This window comes from Lactuca saligna, chromosome 1, assembly GCF_052625555.1.
Source record: "Lactuca saligna cultivar CGN05327 chromosome 1, ASM5262555v1, whole genome shotgun sequence".
In the NCBI taxonomy this organism is placed as follows: Eukaryota; Viridiplantae; Streptophyta; class Magnoliopsida; order Asterales; family Asteraceae; genus Lactuca; species Lactuca saligna.
Window position 1 is genome coordinate 185,245,034 of NC_136417.1, and position 13,510 is coordinate 185,258,543.

At 33.7% G+C, this 13,510-nt stretch overlaps 2 protein-coding genes across 2 annotated transcripts; one reads left to right on the forward strand and one right to left on the reverse strand.

The window, feature by feature from the left end:
- The first annotated feature begins 4,308 nt into the window (after positions 1-4,308).
- Positions 4,309-6,277, forward strand: LOC145046669 (protein translation factor SUI1 homolog). Its single transcript, XM_078994950.1, has 5 exons — positions 4,309-4,430; positions 4,796-4,917; positions 5,242-5,447; positions 5,888-5,941; positions 6,044-6,277. Exons 2-5 carry the CDS (start codon positions 4,881-4,883, stop codon positions 6,086-6,088), a joined length of 342 nt encoding a protein of 113 aa, XP_078851076.1. The 5' UTR covers positions 4,309-4,430; positions 4,796-4,880; the 3' UTR covers positions 6,089-6,277.
- A 912-nt stretch (positions 6,278-7,189) lies between these two features.
- XTH8 (xyloglucan endotransglucosylase/hydrolase 8) lies at positions 7,190-9,720 on the reverse strand. The gene is made up of 4 exons (XM_078994959.1): positions 9,468-9,720; positions 8,453-8,553; positions 7,963-8,165; positions 7,190-7,840 (listed from the first exon to the last, which is right to left on the reverse strand). Exons 1-4 carry the CDS (start codon positions 9,715-9,717, stop codon positions 7,438-7,440), a joined length of 957 nt encoding a protein of 318 aa, XP_078851085.1. The 5' UTR covers positions 9,718-9,720; the 3' UTR covers positions 7,190-7,437.
- Between the last annotated feature and the right edge of the window lie 3,790 nt (positions 9,721-13,510).

Below are 13,510 nucleotides of genomic sequence, written 5' to 3' on the forward strand. Positions count from 1 at the left end.
TGTAAGTATATGTATGGAAAGTATTGAAAGTGTATTGTAAGTGTTTGAAAAACCCTAGAATCCCTATGATTCCTATTAGTAACAAAAGGAGTCTTCTACCGAGACCTAACTGTTCTGAATGTAGTCTTCTACCAAGACCAAATTGTTCTGAATGTAGTCTTCTACCAAGACCCAACTGTTCTGAATGTATGTGTGTCTCTTGTAGGAGGATGTATTTTCCAAAGTATAACTATCATTATTCAAAAATATAGCTTTTACAATAATGTTTAAGTGAGGTTATCACTAAAAATATGTAATGGAAAATCAATGTAGTACTATGGTGTAGTGTCGAACTACAACCGTACCTATTACCTTAAATCTAGGGTAATACTTCCAAGTATTGTAGTATTTAATAAAAATAACTACATCGGTACTCAACTGCCTTATTTGAGGGATAAGGTATAATGTGATGTCTAGATCCCAGACTATACGCTCCCCTATCAAAGGGATTTTGGGACCTACCCACAACCCCTGCATGAACGCAAGCCGTGAGCATCCACATTACCGAATGATCATGTATACTCGATATAACTATCACAATTGTGGTGTGATTCATCAGTATAGTTAGATCCTGAACTGGTTCCGTGCTATAGCACCTAGTGACGTCTGATCTATGTATATGTAAGTGTACTCATGTAAGTGTGATCATGTAATTGTACTCAAGTAAGAGCGATCATGTAATAGTACAGTAGTGTACTGTAATGTTCTACGTGTGCTAGCTGTAATGTGTGTTCTCTCTATCTAGCAAGTATTGTAATGTAATCGTTCTAGTATAGTTGTATATATTCTCGTCCTAGTATAGTTGTATATGTTCTCGTCCTAGTATAGTTGTATATGTACTGTATTGAAATGTTCTAGAAAGTATTGACTCATGAATGAACTGACTCATTGTATGATATCGCGTTCTAGTAATGGTTCTAGTATCTTCCTGAACTACCTATATGGTAGCTTTCTAGTAATCTAAGTGGTACGTATGGACATGGATGTATACCCTTGCTACCCAAGGGCATATGTTGAACTGGAAGGACCTTTTATGACTATATATGTACACATGATATATAACTAATATTTAAACGACCTTCGGACGAATACCCAATATCCCACCAGACCACATCTCAAGGTGCGAAAAGGAAATAGGGTGGATAGCCTTCCTAAGTCTTTTAAATATTTCTTATATAACTATACATATAGAGGCATGCAATTTATAATATAAAAGCATAAATAAGTTTTGTAATACATTTGAAATATAAGTATTATTTTAAGAAAAGATCGACTTGATGTCAATCTATAAAACAATTTGAAGGCATAAGTTTAATAAAACAGTTTAAGTATAAGGAAACATTTGTTTGAAACACAGTTGTAAATAAGTTTGAAAGGAAATGTACGGAGTAAGCTGTACAGTGTAAAAAAGGAGTTTAAAACATATAAAATGTTTATAAAAAGTCATTTGAAGAAAACTGTTTGGTAAAACGGCTAATGAGTAGCCAAATCATTTGAATGCTGTATATTAATCACATGTGATTGATGTAATAAGTAATATAATCCTACTTACTAATCACATGTGATTGACATAATAAGTAGCATGATTCTACTTGTATCCCCCCATAAAACATTTAAAAAGAGTTTAAAACATTAGTTAAGGGGTATGAACTCACCTGCAGTAAGTGACTGGAATTGAACGGACTGTTATCGTACGGAAGGATCGGACAAGTGCTTGGTGTCAAGTGGAGACTTAGACACACACAATGATCCTAATTACATATGAAAACATATGTATATACATAATTAGTGATTATAACACTAATTATACAAGTAATAACATTTAAGCGCGAGGAAAACACTTTTGGTCAAGTGCTAGGAGGCTAAAGGGTTGCAACAAATGAGTGCAATGCCCCTAATGTGAGTTTAAGGTCAAAAGACCATATTCATTGGAGTTTACGGCCCAAGGAAGTAAGTTCCTGGCCGTAAACTCCCAACCAAGGCTTGGGATGGTACTTTCAATTACTACAACCTTAGTGGGAATTGTTTCAAGGCATATACAAGTGTTTGGGCACCATATTGACTCCTTTGGGGAGTTTACGACCCAAAGACCCTTTTCCCTTGGAGTTGACGGCCGTAAACTCCCTTGGGAGGGTGATTATGGTGCTATCAAGTCCCTATAATAACTAGGAACAATTCTAGGCTTTTGTACTTGGCTTTGGAAGAGTTTATGGCACCATTTGGTACCATTTCTTGGAGTTTACGGCCATAGAACATCTTGGGCCGTAAACTCCCTCAAACATGGGGTTCTAAATGTTTTAGCTAGTCCCTAACTCATCTAGGTACTTGTCAAAATTGTCCCTTGGCCTTAGGAAGTGTTTAGGGTGTCCTTTGACCCCTTAAAGGAGTTTACGGCCCAAGAATTACTCTTGGCCATAAACTCTTCAACACATGTGCTTTCCTTATGTTTTCTAGGTCCTAGATACTTTAGGGTATTTGTCTAACATGAAGTCCAAGCTTTAGGGGCCTTAAAAACACCATTTGAGCATGTTTTAAGGGAGTTTACGGCCATAGAACATTTTGGGCCGTAAACTCCTAACTTTTGGGTGTTTCTTGGCTGATTTCTTGTATCTAACACACTCATATACATGTCCAAGGTAGTTACTAAGCACGGGGGACAATCTAGCCTCGGTTTCGGGAGTTTACCGCTCAAGAACACCTTGGGGAGTAAACTCCTAAATCGGATGATTTAGCTATGTAATCTATGTTATGAACACATTTAAAGCTTTCTAACACTACTAGAAAGAGTTACTCACAATTTGGGATAAAAACCCGAAGATCCGTCAGAGAGAAAATGACTTTTCTCTAGTTCGGAATGTGAATAATGAATGAATTTGGTTCAGAAAACTATTTATAGTCCTGAAATATTTTGACAGAAAATATTTCTATTCTCGGAATGGATTCTAATGATCTAGGGTAATGGAATTTACAGTGTTGCACAAAATCCTAGTGCAACCACTCTCCGAATAACCCTTTTTGGTGTAAAACCCTGAAACTGCCAAACTTATATTCTAAGTCTGAATTCTTACTGTAACTGCTCTACTTCTATTGGATTGAAATGGTTTGATTAGAATGGAAAATTTCAGGTTGTCACACACCAAGAACACAAAAAAACACTCAAAGGCTCTCAAATGCACTCACAAGCTCCATGAACGAAGGTTTAAGGTTTAAGAGGGTTTGCAATATGAGGATGGTGGCCAGGAGTGAGGCCATCTCATTCTTTATATAGGGGACACACCCAAAATTAAGGTTTTCACTCTGTGCCTAGTACGCCTAACGTACCATCTGGAACGCCCATCGTACTAGGTGGCCCCGCTTAAAAATCATGCACATGAGTACGCTAAGCGTACACACATGTACGCCCAGCGTACTCAGCTGCCACCTTTATCAAATAAGGGACTTATCCTGCCACAAACTTCAAACTTCCATTGCTTCCTCGATATGACTTCGTTTCCAATGTACCTTATATCCACGGAAAGGTGACGAGATGCCCTATGCTTCTAGCAACTCGTCGCAACCCCAAGACTTCCTCTTGCACGGGTTGCAGCTCATGAACCCTAATCACGGACGATCCGAAACAAGATGTTAGCAGTCAAAGGACAATATGTACCGATTAAGGAATGACATATTTATATGTTGTGTGAAAATACAATGGATTTAACATCATAACGACCAATCAACAATTCCAAATAAGACAAAAACTACATTTTAAGTTGTAGACAGACGACTAAGTGGTAACACTCCAAAGTGCAAACTATCATATACACGGAAATAAGTCCATCACGACTATTTAACGATAAACTTTTATATGACTGAATGTATGTATGGAGCAGGCAAAACGTTAATATCTGTAAAGAAAAAGTGAGGCTACGAATCTTTATCGAGTCCTATTAGATAAGGACCGAGAATCTACCGAGAATTGTCTTCGCAAAGAACAAATGTTATTCGCTTACGAATAACTTTTATCGGTTTGCTTTCTGTCACATATTTCCCACTAATTCGCGTTCGTATTTTTGCTCTATTTCTGATTTATTTATTTATTATTTATTTCCTTTTTAAGTTAAAAAAAAAAAAACGATTTATTAACTATATTGTATTGAAAATATGGGTTGAACTTAAAATCGTTGCTAGAATCTAAAATACATCAAGTTTTTGCTGCGACAAAGTGGGTAACAACTGTGAAGTGGGCTCTACCACAATGAGCCTTTGGCGTGCAAAACAGGCGTAAGCTATTAAGAAAGTTTGGCGTATATATAACGCTTCTCAACTCTCAAGTCCCAACTATCTGTCTCACACCCTTATCCCCAAATACACATCCATCTGGCTCTAGATTTGATTTTCATTCCAATCAGGTGATCTTTCTTTTTCTTTGATCTCATTGTATTCGTTTTCGATCTGCGTTCTCGTTAGTTTTTTCAATTCGACAATTTGGTGATGAAATCGTTTACCTTTTTTGTAATACGATCGAATCGAATCGATTGAGGGTATGTTTATATCTATGTGCAATTAATGTTGTAATACGATAAATTCGGTTGACGATAAGCCATTTATTACAGCGAATCAAATTGATCAGTTATGGTGATTCTTTGATTATTTTTTTTTCAGACTTTCTTATTTTATTGGGTCGTTTTCCTTTATTCGTTGTTAATGGATTTGTATGCGATTTAGTTTTGCTTATATCAACCAGAAGCTGATGATACTGTAACTTCCATTACAGTTTGCATTTTTCTGACTGACGATTGACGACGAAGAATATTTTAGCTCCGTTTGTTCGTTGCTTCCAATCCTAGTACTCAAGTTTCATGTCTGACATCGACGTCCAGATTCCAACTGCCTTCGGTAAGTTTGTCCCTCATCTTTCTAATGTTAAACTTTTAGCAATTCTTCCAATTTACTGTTGCATCAGACATTAGCACTTCATGTAGTATGATCGAATTAGGGAAGGAATCGAATTGTTCGTCTCATTGGAATGGAAAAAGCTATTTGTTTTATGACTATGGGCCTGTTGAGCTATTCGGCTGAAAAGCAAAAAACTTTGGAAAAAGAAACTTGATTCAGAGTAGTAGCTTTTGGTTTTTGTTTTAAACAAACAAACTCATAATTCAAAGCAATTTCAGTTAGTTTTTAAACTCATAATTTGATATGAATTGGGATTGGGAACAGATCCATTCGCTGAGGCAAATGCTGAGGACTCAGGTGCTGGTTCAAAAGAATACGTTCATATACGTATACAACAACGAAATGGTAGAAAAAGTCTGACAACTGTTCAAGGTTTGAAAAAAGAGTTCAGTTACAATAAGATTCTCAAAGACCTTAAAAAGGATTTCTGCTGTAATGGTACAGTTGTTCAAGACCCTGAGCTTGGTCAGGTAATCATTTCACTGTCCAATCTTGTTTTGTTCTGTCATGTCATGTTCTGTGTTTATCAACGAATTCCACAGTCCAATCGGTTTTGTTCTGTTATGTCAGGTTTTGTTCTGTTTTGTCATGTTCTGTGTTTATTAACAAATTTCACAGTCCAATTTGTTTTGTTCTGTCATGTCATGTTTTGTGTTTATTAACGAATTTCAGTACAATCGGTTTTGTTCTGTTATGTCATGTTCTTTGTTTATTAACAAATTTTACAGACCAATTTGTTTTGTTCTGTCATGTCATGTTCTGTGTTTATTAACGAATTTCATAGTACAATTTGTTTTGTTCTGTCATGTCATGTTCTGTGTTTATTAACGAATTTCATAGTACAATTTGTTTTGTTTTGTCATGTCATGTTCTGTGTTTATTAACGAAGGTATACTGTAATGCAATGTAGGTGATCCAACTTCAAGGTGATCAGAGGAAAAACGTGTCGACATTCCTTGTTCAAGTAATGATTTTTTTAATTATTAATTTTTTTTATATGAATTTTCGTTTTCGGGTTGTGTTTCTCATATTATTTATTTTCGGGTTTCTGTTTTTGTGAAAACAGGCTGGCATAGTGAAGAAAGAGCGTATAAAGATTCATGGTTTTTAAATGGCGTTGGTGGTCGTGATTTAATTGTTTTTGTAATTGTTGCAACTTTTCTTCCGTTTATTTTCCCTTTTCCATATTCGCTCCTTTTATTTGTCGTGTTTTAATATTTATGTTTGTTTCCATGAGTTATAAACATTGTGATCTCATGATTTCCATGGTGGTTAGTAATAATTTATTGGTGTTTTTGAAGTCTAATAATCTTTGCTCATTGAACTCAGTTTTTTAGTTCATTTTGGTGCTCATAAGCCAACTTATTGCAATATACTAGTATTTAGTCAGACCATTAATGTAGGCTACAAGCTAACTATTGGAAAAAACTATTCAAGATAGCTTACTGATAAGCTCGAGTATTTTTCTTAACAAGTTTTTCAAATATATCTTTATATATTAATTTTATTTAATATGTCAAACACAACCCTAATAGATTATGGGCGTGTTTGGCAAAAATAGCTGTTAGCTGGAAACGAGTAGCTGGTAGCGGGAAGCTGTAGTTTTTATTTGTTATATGAATGTTTGATAAAAGTAGCTGGAAGCTTTTGAAATATATAAAATTACATAAAAGGACAATTTATTAAAAATAAAAAAATATATAAATATATTTTTAAGGGTAATTATGGAAATTGATTTCAAAAGCTCCGGAGCGTTTTGTTAAAAGCTACATGAAGTAGCTTTTAGAATCGGAACGTTTTGTTAAAACTAAAAGCTAAACGTTCGTAATGCCAAACGAAGTTTTTTGTTTAAACTAAAGTGTTTTGTCAAAAGCTAAAAGCTAGAAGCTTCCAAACGTTTCCAAAAGCTCCGTGCCAAACACGCCCTATAACATTTATGACCCTTTTTCCCAGGTCAGTTAAGTTCAGTTAAGTGTAAGTAGATTTTGTTTTAACTAAAAATGATTATTTAATTTCAGAAGCTCAAATTTTCCCTAATTTCGTAACATAAAACAATTTTACAGCAGACTCATAACCCATTGCAGAATAACTGATTATTTTGTGGAAAGAATAATTATATTTTTCATCTTCCAACAATACGGTTATATTTATGAATTTTCATTTATATATTCCTTTGTTAACAAAAATTTCAGTTTACCTATACGACCAATGATAAAACAAATCCACATGTTTTCCATTTTAAAATAATTTAAATAGACAGTTATCTTCCAGACGTACAATATTTGAAAATTTTAACAAAAAAATATATTTATATCAAGGAATAGAACAACAAAAAATGGAACAAAATATTACATTTTATAAACGTAAAAAATGGAATCACCTAATGCCAAAAAGATACCGATACATAAAGAGACCCGATTGAACAAACCATATTGATTTGGTTGTGACCAGATCCGAACCCTAATCCCAAGGACTCAACGAGCATTCCTCAGGCAATGTAGGAAACCTCTCAGTATCTTTGCAATAATCATATATCACCAAATTCCTTTGAACCCAAGCAAAATCCAACTTCTGATCTTTTGTAAGATGCCATGCTTCGTATTGATCCCACCAATGTTGTGTAGTAGATGAAACACAATCAGGATACGGATCTTTCCATTGACAACCATCGACTGTAAAATCTCTGTAAGAAGAAACAAAAGGTGCCTTTTTCCAGTCTGTTTTCTCAAGACCCCCTCGTGTTGCCCAATCATCAGCATTCCATATGCTTGAAAACAAATACATCGGTTTCTGATTTGGGAAGAAATTGTTCTCGTAGTCGGCGTTTTTGTATACTCTTACTGGAACTCTATCCACAAAGAATCTGTTCAAAATCATATAAAATTAGACAACAATTTTGACTCTGTATAACTAGAAAGTAGTCTGAATTGGGTTTAGTTCATGTTTGATTGTAATATATGATTTGAAATGGGAAGAATGGTTTACATGATTTGGTGAGAATTCCATAAAATGGAATAAGTGTGGTAATCAAGAGTCGGATCAAACCAAAGCTTGTGCCTCATTTCCCGGTTTCCGGTTCCATTTTTGTAAACATTGGTCTGGATCAAGTATGGTTCACCGGTTCGGTTCCCTAAAAACTCAAAGTCCAGCTCATCTCTTGTGGGCCCCGCACCATCTTCTGTACACATCTGTTTAAATAGATATGTACATATTATTATAAAATAATAATAGCTTTTTTTAATCTGAGTAGTTAAAAAAAAAAAAGACAAATCTAACGGATATGTTTTAAGATTTGTGATAATCTAACTCAAAAAGTCTCTTATGCAACGAAATATAACTAGTCGCAACAAATGTTAAAAGCCTTTTTGGACTTTTTTTATTGTTTGGAAAATATTTGTTATTAAACTATACAATAATAAGTGATTTTGATCTTAAAAGATTAATAATTTGATGGAAAAAAAAAAAAAAAACTTACATAGTAAGCGGTGACGACTCCGGCAGAATCACCTCCGACCAACTTCAGCTTCATACTAAACCAACCGAATCGATATTTCTCTTTTGTTTGGAATCCACATCCTGTTTGTATAAATCCATTAAACGAATGTTTAAATTTGAACAAATAAAAAGTTTCATTTGGATTAGAGATTTCAAAAAAAACAAAAGTTGACCTTTTTTTAGCATGGAGTTTGACTTTAAGCATATTTGAAGTAAAAAAGTTGACTTTTACGGTCATTAATGATATGATCTTGTGAACTTAATTAGGTTGGGGTTATCAAGATTATTTGGTGATATTATAATTTGATATGGATTGTCCTAAGAAAACATGATCTTAGAATTATGATATAAATTGTCTTCCATCATTTTATATTAAAAAATATAAAAGGAAGATTTTAATAAACAAAAGTGTTCAAAACTATTAACCAGTACTTTTAGTTTTATTTATTCATATATTATATATCCATTAACAACAATTATTTTCAAACATTGTACTTTAAAGAAAAACTCAATTATCATATTGTAATTTTCAACTTTTTTAATTAAGACATGGTATGTTGAATATTCAATATAATTAGTACTGAAAAATTACATTTTATTTGAATAACATTCATAATTGGAAAGAACTTTTCAAGATAGAATGTTATTATAGAAGAAAAAAAGAAGGGCAGAATGATACAATTCAAGCTATTATCATCAAATTGTCGTCAACTAAACAACAATGAAGGTCAAATATGCAATTCAACTTTAGATCTCTTGGAAAGAAAAGTTCTATGATTACCAATTTATCATATTCAGTTGCTTTTACATGACATCAGCATTACCCAATTTGAATTACTCCTATATCTGCAGAATAACTATATTGTATTTTCATTTTATACAACAAATCCATCATAAGAAAGCGTAAATACGTAATTATATCTTCATTTCTACTTATTTATCCATCTGATCTGCTACAGAAATGACTGGGTTGACTCAGTGGGTGGGATGATTACCTGTGTCATTATCCAGGGAGAGAAACCAGGTCTGACCATCTTCAGAAGTTTTGAAATGATTCTCAGACCACATGATGCTGAAATTATCATCAAATGAAGGCTTCGATGCAGCCGAGGAAGACATTGTAGCGATTGTCACATAAGCAACGAAGCACCAGATCGCAGCCACTGCCATGGAAGAACTTGAAGCTTTCTTCTCCATCGTTTTATTGGAGATCAAGCCTTGTAAACAAGTGAGATCTTCTCTCATGAGTATATATATATATATATATATATATATATATATATATATATATATATATATATATATAGAGAGAGAGAGAGAGAGAGAGAGAGAGAGAGTACAATTATAATGAGAATTTTGAAAAAAAGTAAAAGCTTTGATATGTGAAGGTAATTGTAAAGTTAGTCGGTGTAACATATAAATGATTATAAATTATAAATGTAGCATTACGAAAAATTTATGGGTTAATTAAGTTGAGTAATAAGTTAAAACAAATAAGTATTTAATATTTAATTTACAAATCGTTTTTTATTTCTATGATGTCAACATTGACATTTTTCGATTGTTTATTTAAAAGAATAAATCGCCGTTTCCAAAAACAATTAAATACATAAATAAATCATTTAATACAATTTAAACAAAAAATTTATTTATTTGGATCAGATCTACGTTTTCTTGTTAAATTTCAATAAACAATCCTTATCACAAAGAGAATGCTTATTACATTTATATTCGTAGATAAACAAATAATTTATGTAGTGAAAAATAATATAATATGAACCAGTTTATACATAATTAATGAGATGAGAGTGACAGAGGATGATAGAAGATCCAGGCTGCCTGTGAGTGGAAGTAACAGGTCATCCTGTTGCATGAAAGAACGTGAGATTGTTGAATTTTTATTTGTTTATAAAATATGTCAATTTATTATTCAGTGATATATTTTTTTTACAACCTTAAGGTGGTGTTTGGTTTTTTTTGGAAATAGTGGATGGTGCAATGGAAGCCAACCCGTTTTAGGAGACATCTCGAGTTCGAGGCCATCCCGAGGGGTAGACTCGAACCCCTAGGGTTCCCAGGAAGGACTTCACCACACAAATGTGGTGTTTAGTAAGAAATATTTTGGAGTTTCAAGTTTTTGGGTTTTGATAAAACATTTTGATTAAACAAAAACTTTGTTTGTAGGTACATTTTTTTATTTTCTTTCTTTGGAAACGACATAATTTATTAAAAACTATTGCCTATAAAAAAAACTATTGCCTATAAAGCAACAAGATGGGGCAAAAAAGGAACACAAACAAAATTACACATTATTAAAGGGGGATAATGACTTGAAAGGGTAACAAACTTTCGGTTTTTGTTACATTTAGTCACTAAACTTTTTTTCGTTATCTATTTGCCATTGAACTATTGAAACTGTTCACATTTTACCCTTATGACCGGCTGCTACCGGTCATAAGGGTAAAATGTGAACAGTTTCAATAGTTTAGTGGCAAATAGATAATGAAAAAAAGTTTGGTGACTAAATGTGAACAAAATTGAAAGTTCATTTCCCTCTAAAAAGTTCAATGACTAAATGTGAACAAACTTCTTATTGTATTATGTTTTAGCAAAATTATTTATTTTTGTTTAATTTTAGCAACATTTGTTGATGAAGAAATCTATGAAATAAAAAAACAAAATGTAACATCCGGATTTCCAGGTATCATCATTTAAGTATTTTTCTTTTGAGTTAAGAAGAGAGACTCGACTAGTTAACGCCTCAACTCGTCGAGTAAGGTCGCGACTGATGACTCGGATTAATGAATGGACTCGACGAGTCGGTGAGGCGACTTGACGAGTTCGCGCTGTTGGCAGAAACCCTAAATCTTTGGGCTCGAGCCATATTTAAAGGCATTTATGGCCTTCAATTGCGACTACCTTTCCCATAAGTGAGAACCCTAGCGAGCTTGAGTGTGTAGAGTGAGAGGAAGAGCTATCTTGAGCTTTTTGGTGTGATAGATTTGGACCCTTCTAGGTTCAGAGAGCCGAGAATATGAAGCTTTAGTAGAGTAAACCTTGGGGTTCAAAGTTAGGAAGCATTTATGGTATATATAGTTACTTTCATCTTACACATAGATATGAAGTATTTTATATAAATTACGTGCTATGTGTGTATATTATTTGAATACTTGCTGTCTATACTGGATGAACGATTTTATACATGTTTTAAAAGATTTAAACGGTATATTTATTTTATATCTACAAATATGATGTGGATGAAACATGGGTAGATGAAATAGTTGGTGTGTGATGAAATAAAATAATGAGAGATAGGTGATGATAGAAAGGTGGTGATAATTAGGTAAATAGATGATGATGAATATGTGATGTAGGATGAAAGGAGATACCATAACCTTTACCAGCAATGTGGCGATGTAGTCATCTACCAGAGTATAGATGGCGACCACGGACTATTCTAGCCAACCCAGTGGAAACACCAGCAGACCCATAACCTGCAGGTGATGAATTACGAGTTCATACGATGTTGAAACTACGTATTCATGTGGTGATACTCTAACCCCTTACTATGAATTACGATTTCAGACGATGTTGTAACTACATATTCATGGGATGTCACAAATTTTGCATGCCAAACCAATGGTCATAATTCACATCAGTGAGAATGGTTCATTTTTTTTAACCAAAATCAGATTGGAAATTTGGATTTTTTATTTTGGAAAATGTCAAACCATTGGTTTTTTATTTCGGTTTTGGTTTTTTGTTTTTTTTAAAATATATTTTCAGGGTTTTGTTTTGTTTTTTTATTTCATAGATTTCTTTATCAACAAATGTTGCTACAATTTAACAAAAATAAATAATTTGCTAAAACATAATACAAGAGGAGGTTTGTTCACATTTAGTCATTAAACTTTTTAGAGGGAAACGAACTTTCGATTTTGTTCATATTTAGTCACTAAACTTTTTTTCGTTATCTGTTTGCCATTGGACTATTGAAACTGTTCAAATTTTACCCTTATGACCGGCAACAGCCGGTCATAAGGGTAAAATGTGAACAGTTTCAATAGTTCAATGGCAAATAGATAACGAAAAAAAGTTTAGTGACTAAATGTGACAAAATTCGAAAGTTTGTTACCCTTTCAAGTCATTATCCCTATTAAAGGGAGAAGAATACCAATCAGCCTAATTATAAGTCCTAAAATTCCCTTTATGCTTAACCCAACTAAAAACCATTGAAAAGATGTTATCCGTATCTTTTGAGGGAAAGACACGAATATACTAAAAATAATGTCATTTATAGCCCTCCAAATGCACCCATGATAGTCATACACGATGGCAACTAAAATCTTACGTTTTTTTGGGCAAGCTCCCCAGTGTGCAGCAAAATTGACAAATTCACTAACCGAAGAGAACCATTGAAATGAAATTGTTGCACTACTTGAAAATCCAGCTTAGAGTGCCGCACACAAATATACATCCAATAAGAATATCTACCCCCCCCCCCCCTCGGGTGCACCAATGGCAGGAAAAGGAAGAGATTGTGATCCCCTTTCAAGAAATAACAGTCGCTGTGGAGTTTCGGTCCATGCAAAGAACGCCACACAAAACCAATGATCTTTAGAGCTACCAATTTAAAGCACATCATAAGATTGATCACCGAAGTTGTCACATAGAAATCAATTCAGGATCTAAGATCATGCGCATAATATTTGCCATCGGAAGAAAGATTAGATCTCCAGGAGTCCGTCACATAGGGAAGTCGAAGCGATAACTCCGTTTAAAGAGTTCAACTCTAAAGTCTTTAAAAGTTTATTAGGAACCCTTTTCCAAGCCTAACCTTCGTTAACTGGATAAATCCTTTCAGCAATAAAACAAGACTTTTTCTTGTCTAAATCGAAAACATGTGGAAACCTTGAAGCAAAATTGCCATTTCCAGTCCAATCCCCAAGCCAAAACAAGGTAATGGTACCAGATCTAATAAGAGTTTTGAATAAGGAGAAAAACTTGATTTGAGTTTTTTTTTTGCTAGAATGGGGAT

Coding starts and splice junctions, on each gene's coding strand:
- XTH8 (XM_078994959.1), bottom strand. CDS start 9,717: ATGAGAGAAGATCTCACTTGTTTACAAGGCTTGATCTCCAATAAAACG. Junction 8,554..9,467: donor CTCCCTGGATAATGACACAG/GTAATCATCCCA, acceptor TTATACAAACAG/GATGTGGATTCCAAACAAAA. Junction 8,166..8,452: donor GAGTCGTCACCGCTTACTAT/GTAAGTTTTTTT, acceptor CTATTTAAACAG/ATGTGTACAGAAGATGGTGC.
- LOC145046669 (XM_078994950.1), top strand. CDS start 4,881: ATGTCTGACATCGACGTCCAGATTCCAACTGCCTTCG. Junction 4,918..5,241: donor CCAGATTCCAACTGCCTTCG/GTAAGTTTGTCC, acceptor GATTGGGAACAG/ATCCATTCGCTGAGGCAAAT. Junction 5,448..5,887: donor AAGACCCTGAGCTTGGTCAG/GTAATCATTTCA, acceptor AATGCAATGTAG/GTGATCCAACTTCAAGGTGA.